A 15,627-nucleotide genomic window follows, 5' to 3' on the forward strand; every position below is an offset into this window, starting at 1 on the left:
AATAGGACTGTAATCGTTGGGGACTTCAACTACTCTAATATCAATACAAACATTGTGAAGGCACAAAGGGTGCATGAACTGCATTCAAGAGAACTTCTTTAGCTAGCACATAACAAGTCCAACGAGAGGGGGTGTAAGTCTAGATTTAGTCTTAGGAAATGAAGCTGGGTAAGTGGATGAAGTAGCAGTGGGAGAACATTTTGGAGATAGTGACCATAATACAGTTAGATTTAGCATCATTATGGAAAAGAACAAAGATAGAACAGGAGTAAAAGTTCTAAATTGAGGGAAGACAAATTTTACGAAGCTGAGAGGTGAACTGGTAAGAGTGGACTGGATAGAGCTATTAGAAGGAAAAACTGTCAAATCAGTGGGAGACATTCAAAGGTGAGATTCTACGGGCACAGTGTAGATATGTCCCCACAAAGAAAAAGGATGGTACTCCCAAATCTAGAGCCCCCTGGTTATCCAAGATAAAGTGGAGAAAGAAAGGTTATGACAGTCGCAAAAGACTTAATACTGTAGAAAGCCTAGAGGAGTATGGAAAGTACAGGGGCTAAGTAAAAATGGAAATTAGGAAAGCAAAGCGAGGGTACGAAAAAATATTGGCAGGTAAAATCAAAGAAAATCCTAATATGTTTTACCAGTACATTTAGAGCAAGAGAATAACTAAGGGAAAGGCAGGGCCTGTCAGAGATGTACATGGTAACTTGTGGGTTGATGCAGAAGATGTGGGCAGGGCTCTCAATGAGTACTTGTCTCTATCTTTACTAAGGAGAGGGATGATGCAGGCATTCTAGTTAAAGAGGAGTGTGAAATATTAGATGCCATAAGCATAGTGAGAGAGAAAGGACTGGAGGATCTGGCATCCTTGAAAGTGGATAAATCACCAGGGTCAGATGGATTGTATCCCAGGCTGTTGAAGCCAGGGAGGAAATAGTGTTTGCTCTGAGGATCATTTTCCAATCCTCACTAGTTACAGGTGAGGTCCCAGAGGATTGGAGGTCTGCGAACGTTGTACCATTATTTAAAAAGAGTGGGAGGGATAGGCCAGAAAATTATAGACTGGCCAGTCTGACTTTGGTGGTGGGCAAATTATTGGAAACAATTCTGAGAGACAGGCTAAGCTATCACTTAGGCACTGATTGATCAGGGATAGTCAACATGGTTTTGTTAGGGGACAATTGTGCCTTACTAACTGAATAGAATTTTTTGAGGAAGTAACAAGGAGGATTGATGAGAGTAGAGTAGTGGATGTTTTCTACATGGATTTCAGTAAGGCATTTGACAAGGTCCCACGTGGCAGACTGGTCAGGAAAGTGAGATCTCATGGGATACAGGGGAAGGTGACAGGTTGGATCCAAAATTGGCTCAGTGACAGGAAACAAAGGGTAAAGGTCGATGGATGTTTTTGAGAATGGAAGACAGTTTCCAGTGGTGTTCCACAGAGCTCAGTGTTGGGGCCTTTGCTGTTTGTTATGTATATTAATGATTTAGACTTAAATGTGGGAGGCATATTGGGAAATTTGCAGATGACACACAAATTGGCCATATAGCTGATAGTGAAGAGGATAGCTGTTGACTCCAGAATGATATCAATGGTTTGGTTGAGTGGGCAAAGAAGTGGCAAATGGAATTCAATCTGGAAAAGTGTGAGGTAATGCATATGGGAAGGGTAAACAAAGCAAGGGAATACTCAATAAATGGGAAATTATTGAAAGGGGTTGAGGAAGTGAGAGATCTTGGAGTGCATGTCCACAGACCCTTGAATGTGGCAGGACAGGTGGACAAGGTGGTCAAGAAAGCATATGGAATGTTTTCCTTTGTTGGGAGAGGTATTGAATACAAAAGCAGGGATGTAATGATGGAACTGTATAAAACGCCGGTTAGACCACAGCTGGAAGCTTGTGTATGGTTCTGGTCACCACACTACAGGAAGGACATAATTGTTCTGGAGAGAGAGCAGAGGAGATTTTAATAAGATGTTGCCAGGGCTTGAAAATTGCAGCTATGAGGAGATATTGGATAGGCTAGGGTTGTTTTCCTTGGAACAGAGGAGACTAAAGGGTGACCTAATGGAGGTGTACAAAATTATGAGGGGCCTAGATAGACAGGAAAGTCATGTTTCCCCTAGCTGAGAGGTCAATTACCAGGGAGCACAGATTTAAGGTGATTGGCAGAAGGATAAGAGGGGACATGAGGAAAGACCCACTCTGGTGGGTGTCTGGAATTCACTGCCTAAGTTGGTAGTTGAGGCTGAAAAGCTCAACTCATTTAAGATAGCTGGATCTACATCTGAAGTGCTGTAGCCTGCAAGGCTATGGACCAGATGCTGGAAAAGAGGATTAAAATTAGCGTCTAGTTTATTTTTTTCTCTTTTTGGTCAGCACAGACATGATGGGCTGAATGGCCACTTTCTGCACCGTAACATTTCTGTGGTTCTATGATGCCACATTCTGTCAAAAGCTGCACTCGCCATCTGCCGCAATCTCAGTCTGGCATCTATGCCCTGGTCAATAGTGGTGCTACTGAGCGATTCTTGGTGATAGGCATTGAAGTTTCCCACCCAAGTATGTTCTGTTCCCTTGCTAGATACAATGCTTCTTCCAACTGGTTTTCAACATGGAGGAGTACTGATCTTTCAGCTGAGGGGGCAGTAATTATTAATTAACAAGGGTTTCCTTGCCATATGAATTCATGGGGTCCAGAGTCAATGTTGAAGATTCCCTGGAATACTTCCTGACGGAGTGTCACTGTGCCACCACCTTTTTTAAAAATTCATTTGCGGGATGTGGGCTTCGCTGGCTGAGCCAGCATTTATTGCCCATCCTTAATTGCCCTTGAGAAGGTGGTGGTGAGCTGCCTTCTTGAACCGCTGCAGGCCATGTGGCATAGGTACACCCACAGTGCTGTTAAGGGAATTCCAGGATTTTGACTCAGCAACAGTGAAGGGACAGCGATATATTTCCAGGTCAGGATGGTGAGTGACTTGGAGGGCAACTTCCAGGTGGTGGTGTTCCCATCTGTCTGCTGCCCTTGTACTTCTAGATGGTATTGGTCGTAGGTTTGGAAGGTACTGTTGAAGGAGCCTTGGTGAATTCCTGCAGTGCATCTTGTAGACGGTACACACTGCTGCTACTGTGCGTCGGTGGCAGAGGGAGTGAATGTTTGTGGATGTGGTGCCAATCAAGTGGTCTGCTTTGTCCTGGACTGTGTCAAGCTTCTTAAGTGTTGTGGGAGCTGCACTCATCCAGGCAAGTGGGGAGTATTTCATCAGACTGCTGACTTATGCCTTGTAGATGGTGGACAGGCTTTGGGGAGTAAGGAGGTGAGTTACTCGCCGCAGAATTCCTAGCCTCTGACCTGCTCTTGTAACCACAGCATTTATTTGGCTAGTCCAGCTCAGTTTCTGGTCAATGGTAATCTCCAGGATGTTGATAGTGGCAGATTCAGTGATGGTAATGCCATTGAACATGATGGGGCGATGGTTGGATTCTCTGTTGTTGGATATGGTTATTGCCTGGCACTTGTGTGGCGCGAATGTTACTTGCCACTTGTCAGCCCAAGACTGGATATTGTCCAGGTCTTGCTGCATTTGGACATGGACTGCTTCAGTATCTGAGGAGTCGCGAATGGTGTTGAACATTGTGCAATCATCAGCGAACATCCCCACCTCTGACCTTATGATGGAAGGAAGGCCATTGGTGAAGCAGCTGAAGATGGTTGGAACCCCTGCAGTGATGTCCTGGAGCTGAGATGACTGACCTCCAACAACCACAAACATCTTCCTCTGTGCTAGGTAAGACTCCAACCAGCGGAGAGTTTTCCCCGGTTCCCATTGACTCAGTTTTGCTAGGGGTCCTTGATGCCACACTCGGTCAAATGCGACCTTGGTGTCAAGAGCAGCCACTCTCACCTACCTCTGGTAGGTCTGCCCTGCCATTAGTCCAGGACATAGCCAGGAATGGTAACAAGAGTCTGAGATGTTATGTGTCTGTGGGTCTGACTAAATCAGGCTTTTGCTTAACTAGCCTGTGGGACAGCTCCCCCAATTTTGGTACAAGGCCCCAGATGTTAGTGAGGAGAACTTTCCATGGTCAACTGGACTTTTTGTGCCTTTGTTGTGTTCAAATTCTATCTAGTTTTAAAAAATTATTCTTTATTGTATCGGTGTGGTACAACTGTGTGGCTTGCTAGGCCATTTTGGAGGCGGTTAAGAGTCAGGCACATTGCTGTGAATCCAGAGTTGCATGTATGACCAGACCAGGTAATTGCTTTCCCTGAAGGGCATTACTGAACCAGGTGGGCTTTTACACCAATCCAGGAGTTAGTTACCGTTACTGATGCTAGCTTTTTAATTCCAGGTTTGTTTAATTAACTGAATTCCCCAGGTGCTAGGGTGGAATGTGAACTCATGTTGTCAGATCATTAGTCCAGTCCAGTAACAGGGCCACCATGCTACTGTTCCTAGTGGGAAAGGTAATGGGATGAAAGCCAATTGGTATGTAATAAGTATGTTTTGTTGCATTCTTGAATGTGAGCCCATACTGGCTTGATTTCCTTTTCAAATCATAGATTGAAATGTTTACTGGGCAATGGGGAAAGAACAGGGGTGGGTGAGACTAACTGGGCAGCGCTTTCAAAGAGCCATCACAGGCATGATGGGCTGAATGCCTGTTTCTGAAAGTTTTTACTAATACATACTGCATCTTCACCGATGCACTTTTTTTTAGGGCCCTTTCAAGTTTTGGTCACCCTCTTAATCTTTTTCTGCCTGTTTTTCTCGTATTTCCATCCCTGTGGATCCATTCTCCTTCCTCCTTATAGCGCTTGTAGAAAGCTTAGCTTATTCTCTTGGCCCATGTTTATGTAAGTGTAGCCCCTTCAAAATCTTAAGAGCTCTGCGCAGAACAGAGGAGAACAGCAATGCTGTTCTGTTGGTTGAGTGGACCAGCGAGAGGGTTTTGAGCAGTGCCTGCATGGGTTTCCACTGGGTGCTCTGGTTTCCTCCCACCATCTAAAGACATGCTGATTTGGTGGATTGCCTATGGTAAATTGTCCCCCAGTGTGTGTGTCTGCCCTGTGATGGACCGGCATCCGTGGCTGGGTGTACCCACCCTAGTGCCCATTGCCTGTCGGGATAGGCTCCGACTCCCCGTGACCCTGAATTGGATGAAGCGGTTCTGGAAAAGCGAGTGAGTGAGTTACAAGTGGCAACTCCACGGTGTTCCTCGGACATCCCAAAGTACAGAAGTCCGAGTGTTGAAGTAGTTTTACTTACCAACACTCTGTCACCTTGCATTCCATGCTAAAGGAGACTCGGACATCTTGGGGGGGAAAAAAGGGGTTTGAGGATTGGCCTGAAAACGCCTCAATAAGAAGGCTTTCTGATCTTTAATGATAGACAGGGATTTGGCCCCACATATCAGTCCCTAGTACTCTGTGGAGTGCAGCTAGATTAAGGTAGGAGGGGGGAATATAGATAAGGACTTGAGCTGGGCTGATAGCCTATCCTTCTGCAGCAATTAATCAACCACAGCCCTTTGAGGAAACTGAAAGCTCTCTGCAAGGATTGGTGAAGCAGATTGATGCTGCTTTGACATTTTAAGAAAGCATAGTGTTGCATGTTGCAGTTCCAGGGGCAGTTCAAGCTATTGTGGTGGCATGGAGCCAGTATTGTCGAGAGAACCCTGGAACTGTACGTAGTGAGGCTACAAGGGCTGCTTCTGATCGCCAAAGTCCTGTCAATGATTCCTTGGTACACCAGCCTGACTGGTTCAGCCTCATTGAGTTCTTCCTCTACAGCCAAGTCTACATGGATCTCTCTCTAGCGAGCAGTGGCTGCCATCAATTTCAGACATGAGCTTTTGCCTTTTGGAAATCCCAGTATATTTGACCAAATCCCTGCTTGCATGAGTGTTTGTAACAAATGTACGAAATAACTTGTTAACGATCTTTGCCATTGAATTATAATTGTAACTTTATTTTAACAGGGACAAACACAGAGTGTTTAGGTGCATTATTTTATTTTACACGTACATTCAGAAACAACACTTATTCACACATGATCACTCAGCTTTTCCTAGTATGTATCCTCTATAAGCATGTTACCATACATAGACTGGCAATATATTGGAAAACCACCATTAATAATAACTCTCGATATCCACCTGCCCATACGTTTTCGACATAATCTATTAGAGAATGCAAAAAGAGCAGATGTTGGCTGGAGTGCGTTTCACCTCGTCCACTGGATTCTTAAATCACAGATGACAGAAGAAACAATTGAAGAGCAGCAATAGCAGCAGGATTCAGGACTGAGGAAAGAGGTGGCCGGTTTGCATTTGTCCTGCATCTCCAGTAGAAAATGTCTGGCACCATGTGAAGAATACTAATGTTTTTCTACTGGGATCTGGGTATGTGTGTGCCACACCCTAATTAAAATATTTGGGGGAAGGGTTCTTTAGTGTTGTATTTGTACATCGCATATTAGCATCGTTTACAAGTGCAGAGGCATTCGCTCTCATGACATCCTCGGGGGGGTTATCGCGTGCAAGCTGTGAGAAAATTGCCCAGTGTCACCTAAAGGTTGTGGTGAGTATAAACTTGCCATTTTATGCACTAGTAGTTACTTTACAGAGGCAAAAGAAAACAATTGGGGATACACGTGTAAGTATCAAGGTAATAAAATATTATTTCAGTTACAAGAACAGTGCAATTCAAAAGAGCACTCGCACAGGGATGGTCCATTGCCCAAACCTATGGAATTTAGTTTATCAAACAATCATTCTCAGTGCTAAGAGTTAGCATTAGATTCAGGTTAGTTATAATACCCTTGGTGTTCACAGCTTTACAACACGTAATGCTGCTTACCTTTGTTAAAGCACCCTAAAGTCTACATGGTATATGTGGGAAAATGTTTCAGTAGCTTTAACACGCACAGTTCTACTGAACCGTTTCCTTTGGCCCAAGCAACAAATGGCATTTGTGTTCAAATTGGAGTTTATTGATCTGCACAGCAACTGCCGGACAACTTTACTTCTTAATTTTATATAGCGCTAAAACATTTAGTAAAACATTAGCAATTGTCTCAACATTCTTTTACAGGGAACTCTGCTGATAGATGTGGTGGAGAATAGCCATGCCTAAGTCAAGATGCAATAACTTCATTGAAAAGCATTAGGTTCTTTATTTCTATATCTGTAGAAAAGGCCAGTGAAAAGAAAGTTTTAAGAATATTGGCACCTTCATGTATCGTGTTTAAGACCATAACTTTGGAGTGAGTGTAAAATATTCCATTTAACGTACAATTCATACAGTTTACTCCTGTTAAAATAATTCTTTGCTCATATTATCCAGTGGTTCAAATGAAGAAATTTAAATAAAAGATGTTTCTGTTTGCTTTAAAATAATCAAGTTAACATAATTTGAATTAAGCAACCTTGCATTAAGAACAGCAGGCTATAACCCGATCAGTAGTGGATCATATTTGTATGCCAGTCATTTTTTGAGGGGTGGAGTAAATGCCAGTTAATACGTGAAGTGATAAGACTGTTAATATACGACACCGAGCAAGGATTTCTTTTCATTTTTATGAAGCATGCCTTTCTGCTGAACTCGTTGATGTGGATTTAACGTCTAGCAGGTGAACCTTCACCTTTTTTCCCCTGTTGGGAACAAAAGTAAGGATTGAATATTCAAAGGAAGGTACGTGTACAATTAATAAGCAGCGGATGATCAACAGAAGATGCTGGCAAAATCCACAGGTCAGTCAGCACTTTTAACAAAGCCTTTAACCTTGAGACATTGGGGTCTAAATTTGTCAGTGCACCAGAAGGGACTAAATCCATCCACGGATCTCATCATAATTCAGGCGAGCTGTGGATGTCAATCAATGTCGATCACCTCCTCTTTTCCCCGCACCCCCCACCACCCACCCCCTCTTCCAAACCCCCGACGCCTCTTGGGATCCTTTGTTGGAAGGGAGGGAGGGCTGACAACGGCGCTGCAGTTTGGTGGAGTTGGCAGGTGCTCTTTTCAAGTCTACCAATGCCACATTCCAGGAAGTTCTGTGTCCCTTCCCGATGGCAGCCTCTAATGGTTGGAATTTAAGGACCACTGGTTAGGCTGCTCAGGACTTGGATGTGCCAGTGGAAGCTTGGGGATTAGAAGGCCTGACTGAGGCAAACCAATTTAACAGTGCCGACCTGAAATAGCCTCAATGAAACATTAGACCGAGGCTGCAAAATGGACTAAAATAGGACCCTGCCAATTTAGTAATGGCCCCAATTCCTATGCAGGTGAAGTACAGGCCTCTGTCGTGCTAAATTGGCTATTAATGCTCCCATTTTAGGCCCATAAAATGAGTGCAGATAAATTTAGACCCCATCAACTTGCCTGTGTTCTCCACACGTGTTGACTGATCTGCCTAGAATCTTTGCAGCATTTTCTGATTCTATTTTATCAGATTTTCAGCAACTACAGATTTGGTTTTTAACTTCTTGACAGCAACACAACACTCATAATCATTCCGTGCACATTACAAGGCTTGTACCCTGCATTCTCTTAAATTACTGTTTAAACATGCTAATCTGTTTATGAAATTCCTCTCATCTTAATGAGTGTTAACCTGTTTAAATGCGGTAATGTCTGTTAAATTAGCAGAAAGAAAGAATGCATTAGTCAATCATATTGCACAGCCAAACATCAACTGCAGTGTACGGATTTAAATTAACAGATAACATGCTCGGCACAAAATATTGAATTTATCACTTCATTAGCAACCATTTGGGTCAAGAGATGATGTGGATGAGTGTATTAATGCAAATCTTTGGTATCGCTTCAGCCTGTTGTGCTAGGCTCATTATTGTGCGGGCTATTTTTAACAGTAATAGGGCAGACAGTGGCATAGTGGTAATGTCATTGGATTAGTAATCCAGAGGCTCAGGCTAATACCCTGAGGACATGGGTTCAAATCCCACCACAACAGCTGCTGGAATTTGAGTTCAATTAATAAAAAATCTGGAATTAAAAGCTAGTCTTATTAATTAAAAGCTATCATTGGTTGTTGTAAGAGCCCAACTGGTTCACTAACGTCCTTTAGGGAGGGAAATCTGCCATCCTTACCCAGTCTGGCCTACATTTGACTCTAGACCCACAGCAACGTGGTTGACTCTGAAATGGCCTAGCAAGCTGCTCAGTTCAAGGGCAATTAAGGATGGGTGACAAATGCTGGCCTTGCCAGTGGCACCTACATTCCATGAAAGAATTTTAAAAAAAGTTTGTAAAAGATTTGGATAATGAACCCTCTGGTTTTATGGAGATTTCTCTGTTCCCCTGTTCTGGTACAATGATAAACAATGTTAATTATTTTGCTTGGAATATTGAACAGAGGTCAATATACAAGGCTACCAGGTAAGTTCTTAACTCTGTGCTAGAACATAACTCATCATGCACTGCTACCTGTTGTGAATGGAACCTTGGAGCAAGTTTTAACTTTGAGCTTCTGACTCGCTAATCGCACAATCTACATTTCTTCCTACTTTTCATTACTATTGATTTCCATGGAAATTGAAATGAGTAATGATTTAACACAGGCTACTGCTGTCAGCTGTGGCTCACCAGGTAGCACGCTCATCTTTTGAGTCAGAAAGTTGTGGGTTCAAGTCCCACTCCAGAATTTAAGCTGTAGTCTGAAACTCCAGTGCAGTACTGAGGGTACTCTGCTCTGTTGGAGATGACATCTGCCAGATGGAATGTTAAACTGCAGACCCATCTCCCCTCTAAAGACCCCCTGGTACCATTTCAAAGAACAGTAAAGTTATCCCTGGTGTCCTTGCCAATATTTATACCTCCGTCATAAAAAACAAACTATCTGGTCATTATCACATTACAGTTGGTGGGTGTGTGTGTGTTTCTTACACAACAGTGACTACACTCAAAGTACTTCACTGGCTGTAAAACACTTTGGGATGTCTGCTGGTCACAAAAGGCTCCAGAGGAATCAAAGCCTTTCTTTCACACACACAATCTAAACTATGTCCCCCTCTGCTGTTTGGATCTGTTAACTTAAGTTACTGAGAAGCTCTGCATTTAGAACTAACATGTCATTAAAATAACTCTCATGCCTCCGTGTGCATTTGACAGCACTACACAAAACTATTGACATTTGAATCATCTGTGACCTTCGGGCGTCTTTCACCCTGAAGTTTATTGCTTATAATAGAAGTGACCCAGAAAACACCTCCCTTTATGTATTCAACTTTCCTATTGTCTCCCTTGACCAAGGCAACGACAAACATAAGAGTACACATTTACTTTCTATTTACATTTAATAAGGCATTCTAAATGTGAAAATTAGCATTTAGATTGCTACAGTTGAAAACATTTGGTTCAAAGTCAAGGGACATGGAAGCAAATGTTTCTAGAAGTCTCTTAGATGCTCAACTTGGGTATCTTCACTCGAAGTAACAGGGTGGGTCGATGGCCCTTCTATTGAAGCAAAAAAAGGTGTATATACTCATTAAGAGTATTCCTTCAATGTATGTAATCTTGTAGGAAGTTTTGCAGCACTCCCCAGTGCTCTACACTTCGAATATCAGAAAAAGGAGTTGGAGTGGGCCATACAGCCCCTCGAACCTACTCCTCCATTCAATGAGATCCTTTATTCCAACTCTATTCCGACATCCCGGGGTTCTTCATGTGCTGCAAATCTAAATCTAATTTTTGAACATGCTCAACAACTGAGCTTCCACAGCTCTCTGGGGTAGAAAATTCCAAAGATTCACAACCCTTGAGACTAAATATTTAGCAGAGTTTGGGCATGAACACTTTCTCAGACAACTGATGCCCTGTGGCAAAAGCAAAATACTGCGGATGCTGGAAATCTGAAACAAAAACAAAAAATGCTGGAAAAACTCGGCAGGTCTGACAGCGTCTGTAGAGAGAAAGGCAGAGTTAACCTTTCGAGTCCGTATGACTGATGAAGAGTCATATGGACTCGAAACGTTAACTCTGTCTTCCTCTCCACAGATGCTGTCAGACCTGCCGAGTTTTTCCAGCAATTTTTGTTTTTGGTTGAGTCCCTGTGACGTTTGGCTGAGATATCAACAGAGATGGAGTTTCAACCGTAGGACTGTCCGAGGTTGTGGTGCGATTCTCTAATGCCTCACCAAATCATCTACTAATATGATTCACAAACTTAACAGCTATCACTTTGCTTCAGATAAAGAAGTCAGCCTTCTCCTCCCAAGTACCTCACCCTGTCTCCTTAGCTTTCCTTTTGACGTTATTCCCTGTGATCCTTCACCACAAGACTGGCTGGTGCCTGTGGTGCCGTTTGCTCAACAGCATTATTCAAGCTAACGCTGACCAGCTGCTTCCTGTCACTTGTCAATTTTTGCCTGCTTCATTGTTTCCTGAAGCTACCAGCGCTCAACTGACTTACCCTGACACACACACTTGGCTGACTCACTGAATTCCCAGCAAATTCAGTGTCCGGAGAACTGTGAACTGTAGGGCTTAGCTGAGCTGGAGAATCACGTTAGAGACGCCATCTCTGCTGATATCTCACAGTCAAACATCTTCCAAAGAGACTCAGTTATCTGAGAAACAAGTGTGGGCTAAGTGTTCATGCCCAAACTCTGTTAAATAGCTAGTCTCCAGGTCTTGTATGAGGAATGCAGAAAGTTAGCATGTAGGTGCAGCAAGCAATTAGGAAGGCAAATGCCATGTTGGTATTTATTGCAAGGGGGTTGGGGTACAAGAATAAAGGAGTCTTGCTACAGTTCTTCAGGGTTTTGGTGAGACCACATCTCGAGTACTGTGTGCAGTTTTAGTCTCCACATTTAAGCGTTCTGAAGAAGAGTCACATTGGACTCAAAACATTAACTCTGTTTCACTCTCCACAGACGCTGCCAGACCTGCTGAGTTTTTCCAACTTTTTTGCATTTTTATTTAGGAAAGGATAGACTTGCATTGGAAGCAGCACAGCGAAGGTTCACTAAATTGGTCCCTGGGGTGAGGGGGTTGCCCTATGATGTGAGGCTGAGTAAATTGAGCCTATATTCTCTGGAGTTTAGAAGAATGAGAGGCGAACTCATTGAAACATCCAAGATTCTGAAGGGGCTCGATAGGGTAGTTGCTGAGAGATTGTTTCCACTGGTCAGGGAATCTAAAACATGGGGGCACAGTTTCAGCATAAGAGGCCGATCATTTATGACTGAGATGAGGAGGAATTACTTTAATCAGGGTTGTGAACCTTTGGAATTCTCTACCCCAGAGGGTGTGGATGCTGAATACAATTAAGGCTGGGATAGAGAGATTTTTGGGGTCTCAGGGAATTAAGGGATGTGGGGAATGGGCAGGAAAATGGAGTTGAAGCCCAAGATCAAGCATAATTGTACTGAGTAACGGAGCAAGCTCGATGGGCCATGTGGTCTACTCCTGCTCCTATTTCTCGTGTTCTTGTGGAGCTAATGACTGCGTCACCAACACCATTTTATGCTTATACAAAGTTTTTGACATGGCGAAACATCCCAAAGCACTTCAAAACAGCATTATCGAACAAAGTTTGACTCAAAATTTGAGCCATGTGAGATATTAGGACAGGTGACTGAAAGCTGGGTCAAAGAGGTATGTTTTAAGGAGCATTATAAAGAGAGAGAGAGAGGTAGAGAGCCAGAGAGGCTAGGAAGGGTTACCCACAGCTGCCAATGGTGAAGCAGTGAAAACTGGAGAAGTACAAGGGGCAAGAATTGGAAGGGTGCAGAGATCTCGCAGGGCTGGAGGGCAGTAGGAGGTTTCAAAGATAGGATGGGGAAATTCGTTTTGAGGCTACTATTGAGGAACAGCCACTTGGATGAGGTACCAGAGGGTGTCCACTTTCTATCATTTTAATCGTCTTCACTTTGACGATGCTATAATCTTCAGTCCCATAGATGTAAGGGGTGTTGCTATACCTCACCCCAATCTTCACCTGTGAGCTTAAACAGGGAGCTTTTTACCATTGCCACCATGTTTAGTCTGCCCTGTTTGATTCAGCACACAATCACTTCCTCCAGGGGTCCTTGTTAGTGAGCGGGAGTAGGAAGCTTGGCTCTTTTCCCTTTGATCCCTGCCCCTGAGGCACTGAGACCTAATATAACACCCAATTGTTGCGTCATCTCAATCAGCTGGACCAGAACAAAAAGGTTTAGACAGAATGAGCCTGATTTTAACTCTGCAAGTGGAGGGACTGTGAAAGGGTTAAAATCGGGCCCCGTGTTCTCAAATGCAAATGCATTTCGCCATTTATTTTCACACCTCCCCTTGCAGCCCCTTCCCCAACAAACTTCTTCCCGTCCAGTAAAGCATCTAAATGATACCAATCTCAGAAGTCAGTTGCAGATATGTTATTGAGATCTATTATTGTTTAAACGTTTAAAGGACGGAGAAGAATCCACACAGCTTGTTGGAACACTCAGTGTCTATTCTGGGCTACATAGCATAAGCAAACTAACCAAGGCCTAATCTCTTAAGCCAACTGTTATAATTTTTCTATCTCTTTGACCAAACTTTTGACCATCCGACCTAATATCTCCTTATTTGGCTCTGTGTCAAATATTGGCCATGAAGCGCCTTTGGGACATTTTATTATATTTAAAGGTGCTATATAAATGCACATTATTTCTGGTTACTTTGATAACCTGTGTTAACAGCAGGAATCGCTGCCTAACTAACAGGAGGATCCTGGCCGGTATCCAGCATCCTAACCACGCAGGTACAGAAACCATCAGTAGCAAACTGCTGCTTCCCTGACCCAGATCAGTGAACTCGAAGAGCAGAAATTAAACGTGCATGGTGTCTACAACATAACTACCTCTTACAATGTGAATGTAAGTTTTTTTAAATATTCTTTCATGGGATGTGGTCATCACTGACAAGGCCAAGGGTATGTTGCCCATCCCTAATTGCCCTAGAACTGAGTGGCTTGTGAGGCCATTTCAGAGGGGCAGTTAAGAATCGACCACATTGCTGTGGGTCTGGTCTGGAGTCACATGCAGACCAGGTCAGGTAAGGAAGGCAGGTTTTCTTCCCTAAAGGGCATTAGTGAACCAGATGGGTTTTTACAACAATTGATAATAGCATAGCTGTCACGGTCCCCATTACTGAGGCTAACTTTATATTCCAGATTTATTTGCAGAATTCGAATTCTACCAATGGTGGTGGGATTTGAACCCATGTCTCCAGAGCATTAGCCTGGGGCCCCTGGATTACCAGTCCAGTGATGTTACCACTACGCCATTATCTACTCATTAACGGGTGTTGTGTGACATACAGGGTAAGAGGATTGTTGGTGATTTATTACCATTTTGAAAAAAGATGAGAGGGTCCCTGAGCCATCTTTCCGTCCTCTATATGCTTCCTTTGACTTGGAAGAACCAGCTGCCCCATAATGTGGCCTTTGTCCATCAGTACCCTTTAAACAAACCAAAGAGTATATTAAACTCTGAAATATAAGCAATTTATTCATTCGTAGAAATTGCTCACTTTAAGAATATTGGCAAGTAAAGGTGAAGGTCATTAATGGGTTTTTTTTTGAGCTAGCCAGATTTACTGTGCTAGCAGTCTACGTGTGTAAACAAAGGTGTCAATGTTCACTTTGGATGCGACTTAGACAGGTCATTATAGTGCAAATTACCGTTTTCCATACAAATACCGTAATAATTTGAGAGGGTATAACTAGCTTCCTGTTTGTACCTTATTAAAATTAAAAAGTTAAAACTGGTCAAAGCCGTTTCTTGTATTCTTGATACACCCAGTTTGACAGACTGAGGAAGAACAAGAACATGAGTTTAAACTGTGTCAGATTAGGTACAGAGTGGATCTGAGATGGTCCTTCTTTTCCTAGGGAGAGTTGAGCCTCTGGGATACATTTCCTGTCTGTCAATTTGATTTGTTTAGTGTCTTCAGGAACTAATTTTGAAAGTTAGTTTGTCAGCCTTTGGGTAGCGGATACCTGACTTTTCGAAAGATTGCTGCGCATTATACCTTTGTGAAGCCATCAGTTCCACTCGTTAAAGACAGGGGGCATCATTACAGATGTGTGGCAATGTCTGTGTTATAGACCAGTGAAATAGGGTAGCACACTTGGGCACCATGTTGGTTTGCCAAGATGTTGCACCAGGGAGTGGTGGGATGAGAGCCTCGAAGACGCACCATTGTCCACATGCTGAGGTCATGCCACCTGCCGTGGGAGGCACTGAGCAAAACCAAACCTTTCTTCACAAGGATTGAGGGAAAATGGGAGTGCCAATCATACAACCATTCTCCGTCATGTCCTGGGAAAGCGGATAGAGGAGTAGCAAAGGCTTAAGAGTAGGCCTCCATCTTGCCCTGTCAGTTAGAGATGCCGGAAGACATAGTGAGAGGAGACAACAAGAGAAAAGTGCTTGTTATCGTGCTTTGGGTGGATGCAGAGTTTTCCCAATTATTCATTCACAGGATATGGGCATTGCTGGCAAGGACAGCATTTATTGCCCATTCCTAATTGCCTTTAACTGGGGTGGTGGTGAGCCATCTTTTTGACAACTGATTGGCTTGCTAGGCCATTTCAGGGGGCAGTTAAGAGTCAACCACATTGCTGTG

At 43.3% G+C, this 15,627-nt stretch overlaps 1 protein-coding gene across 3 annotated transcripts in view; it reads right to left on the minus strand.

The window, feature by feature from the left end:
* Positions 1 to 5,962: 5,962 nt before the first annotated feature.
* LOC144679486 (myelin basic protein-like) overlaps positions 5,963 to 15,627 on the minus strand; it is a 207,677-nt gene continuing 198,012 nt past the window's right edge. For 2 of the 3 annotated variants that reach the window (XM_078539902.1, XM_078539903.1), the window contains 2 exons: positions 14,348 to 14,458; positions 5,963 to 7,667 (listed from right to left, as the gene is read on the minus strand). In XM_078539902.1, coding sequence (XP_078396028.1) covers positions 7,632 to 7,667; positions 14,348 to 14,458 — 147 coding nt within the window. In that variant the 3' untranslated portion in view covers positions 5,963 to 7,631. The remainder of the gene's footprint in view (positions 7,668 to 14,347; positions 14,459 to 15,627) is intronic. The other variant, XM_078539904.1, reaches the window with a different exon arrangement.

The sequence above is a fragment of the Cetorhinus maximus genome, chromosome 4 (assembly GCF_964194155.1).
Source record: "Cetorhinus maximus chromosome 4, sCetMax3.hap1.1, whole genome shotgun sequence".
In the NCBI taxonomy this organism is placed as follows: domain Eukaryota; kingdom Metazoa; phylum Chordata; class Chondrichthyes; order Lamniformes; family Cetorhinidae; genus Cetorhinus; species Cetorhinus maximus.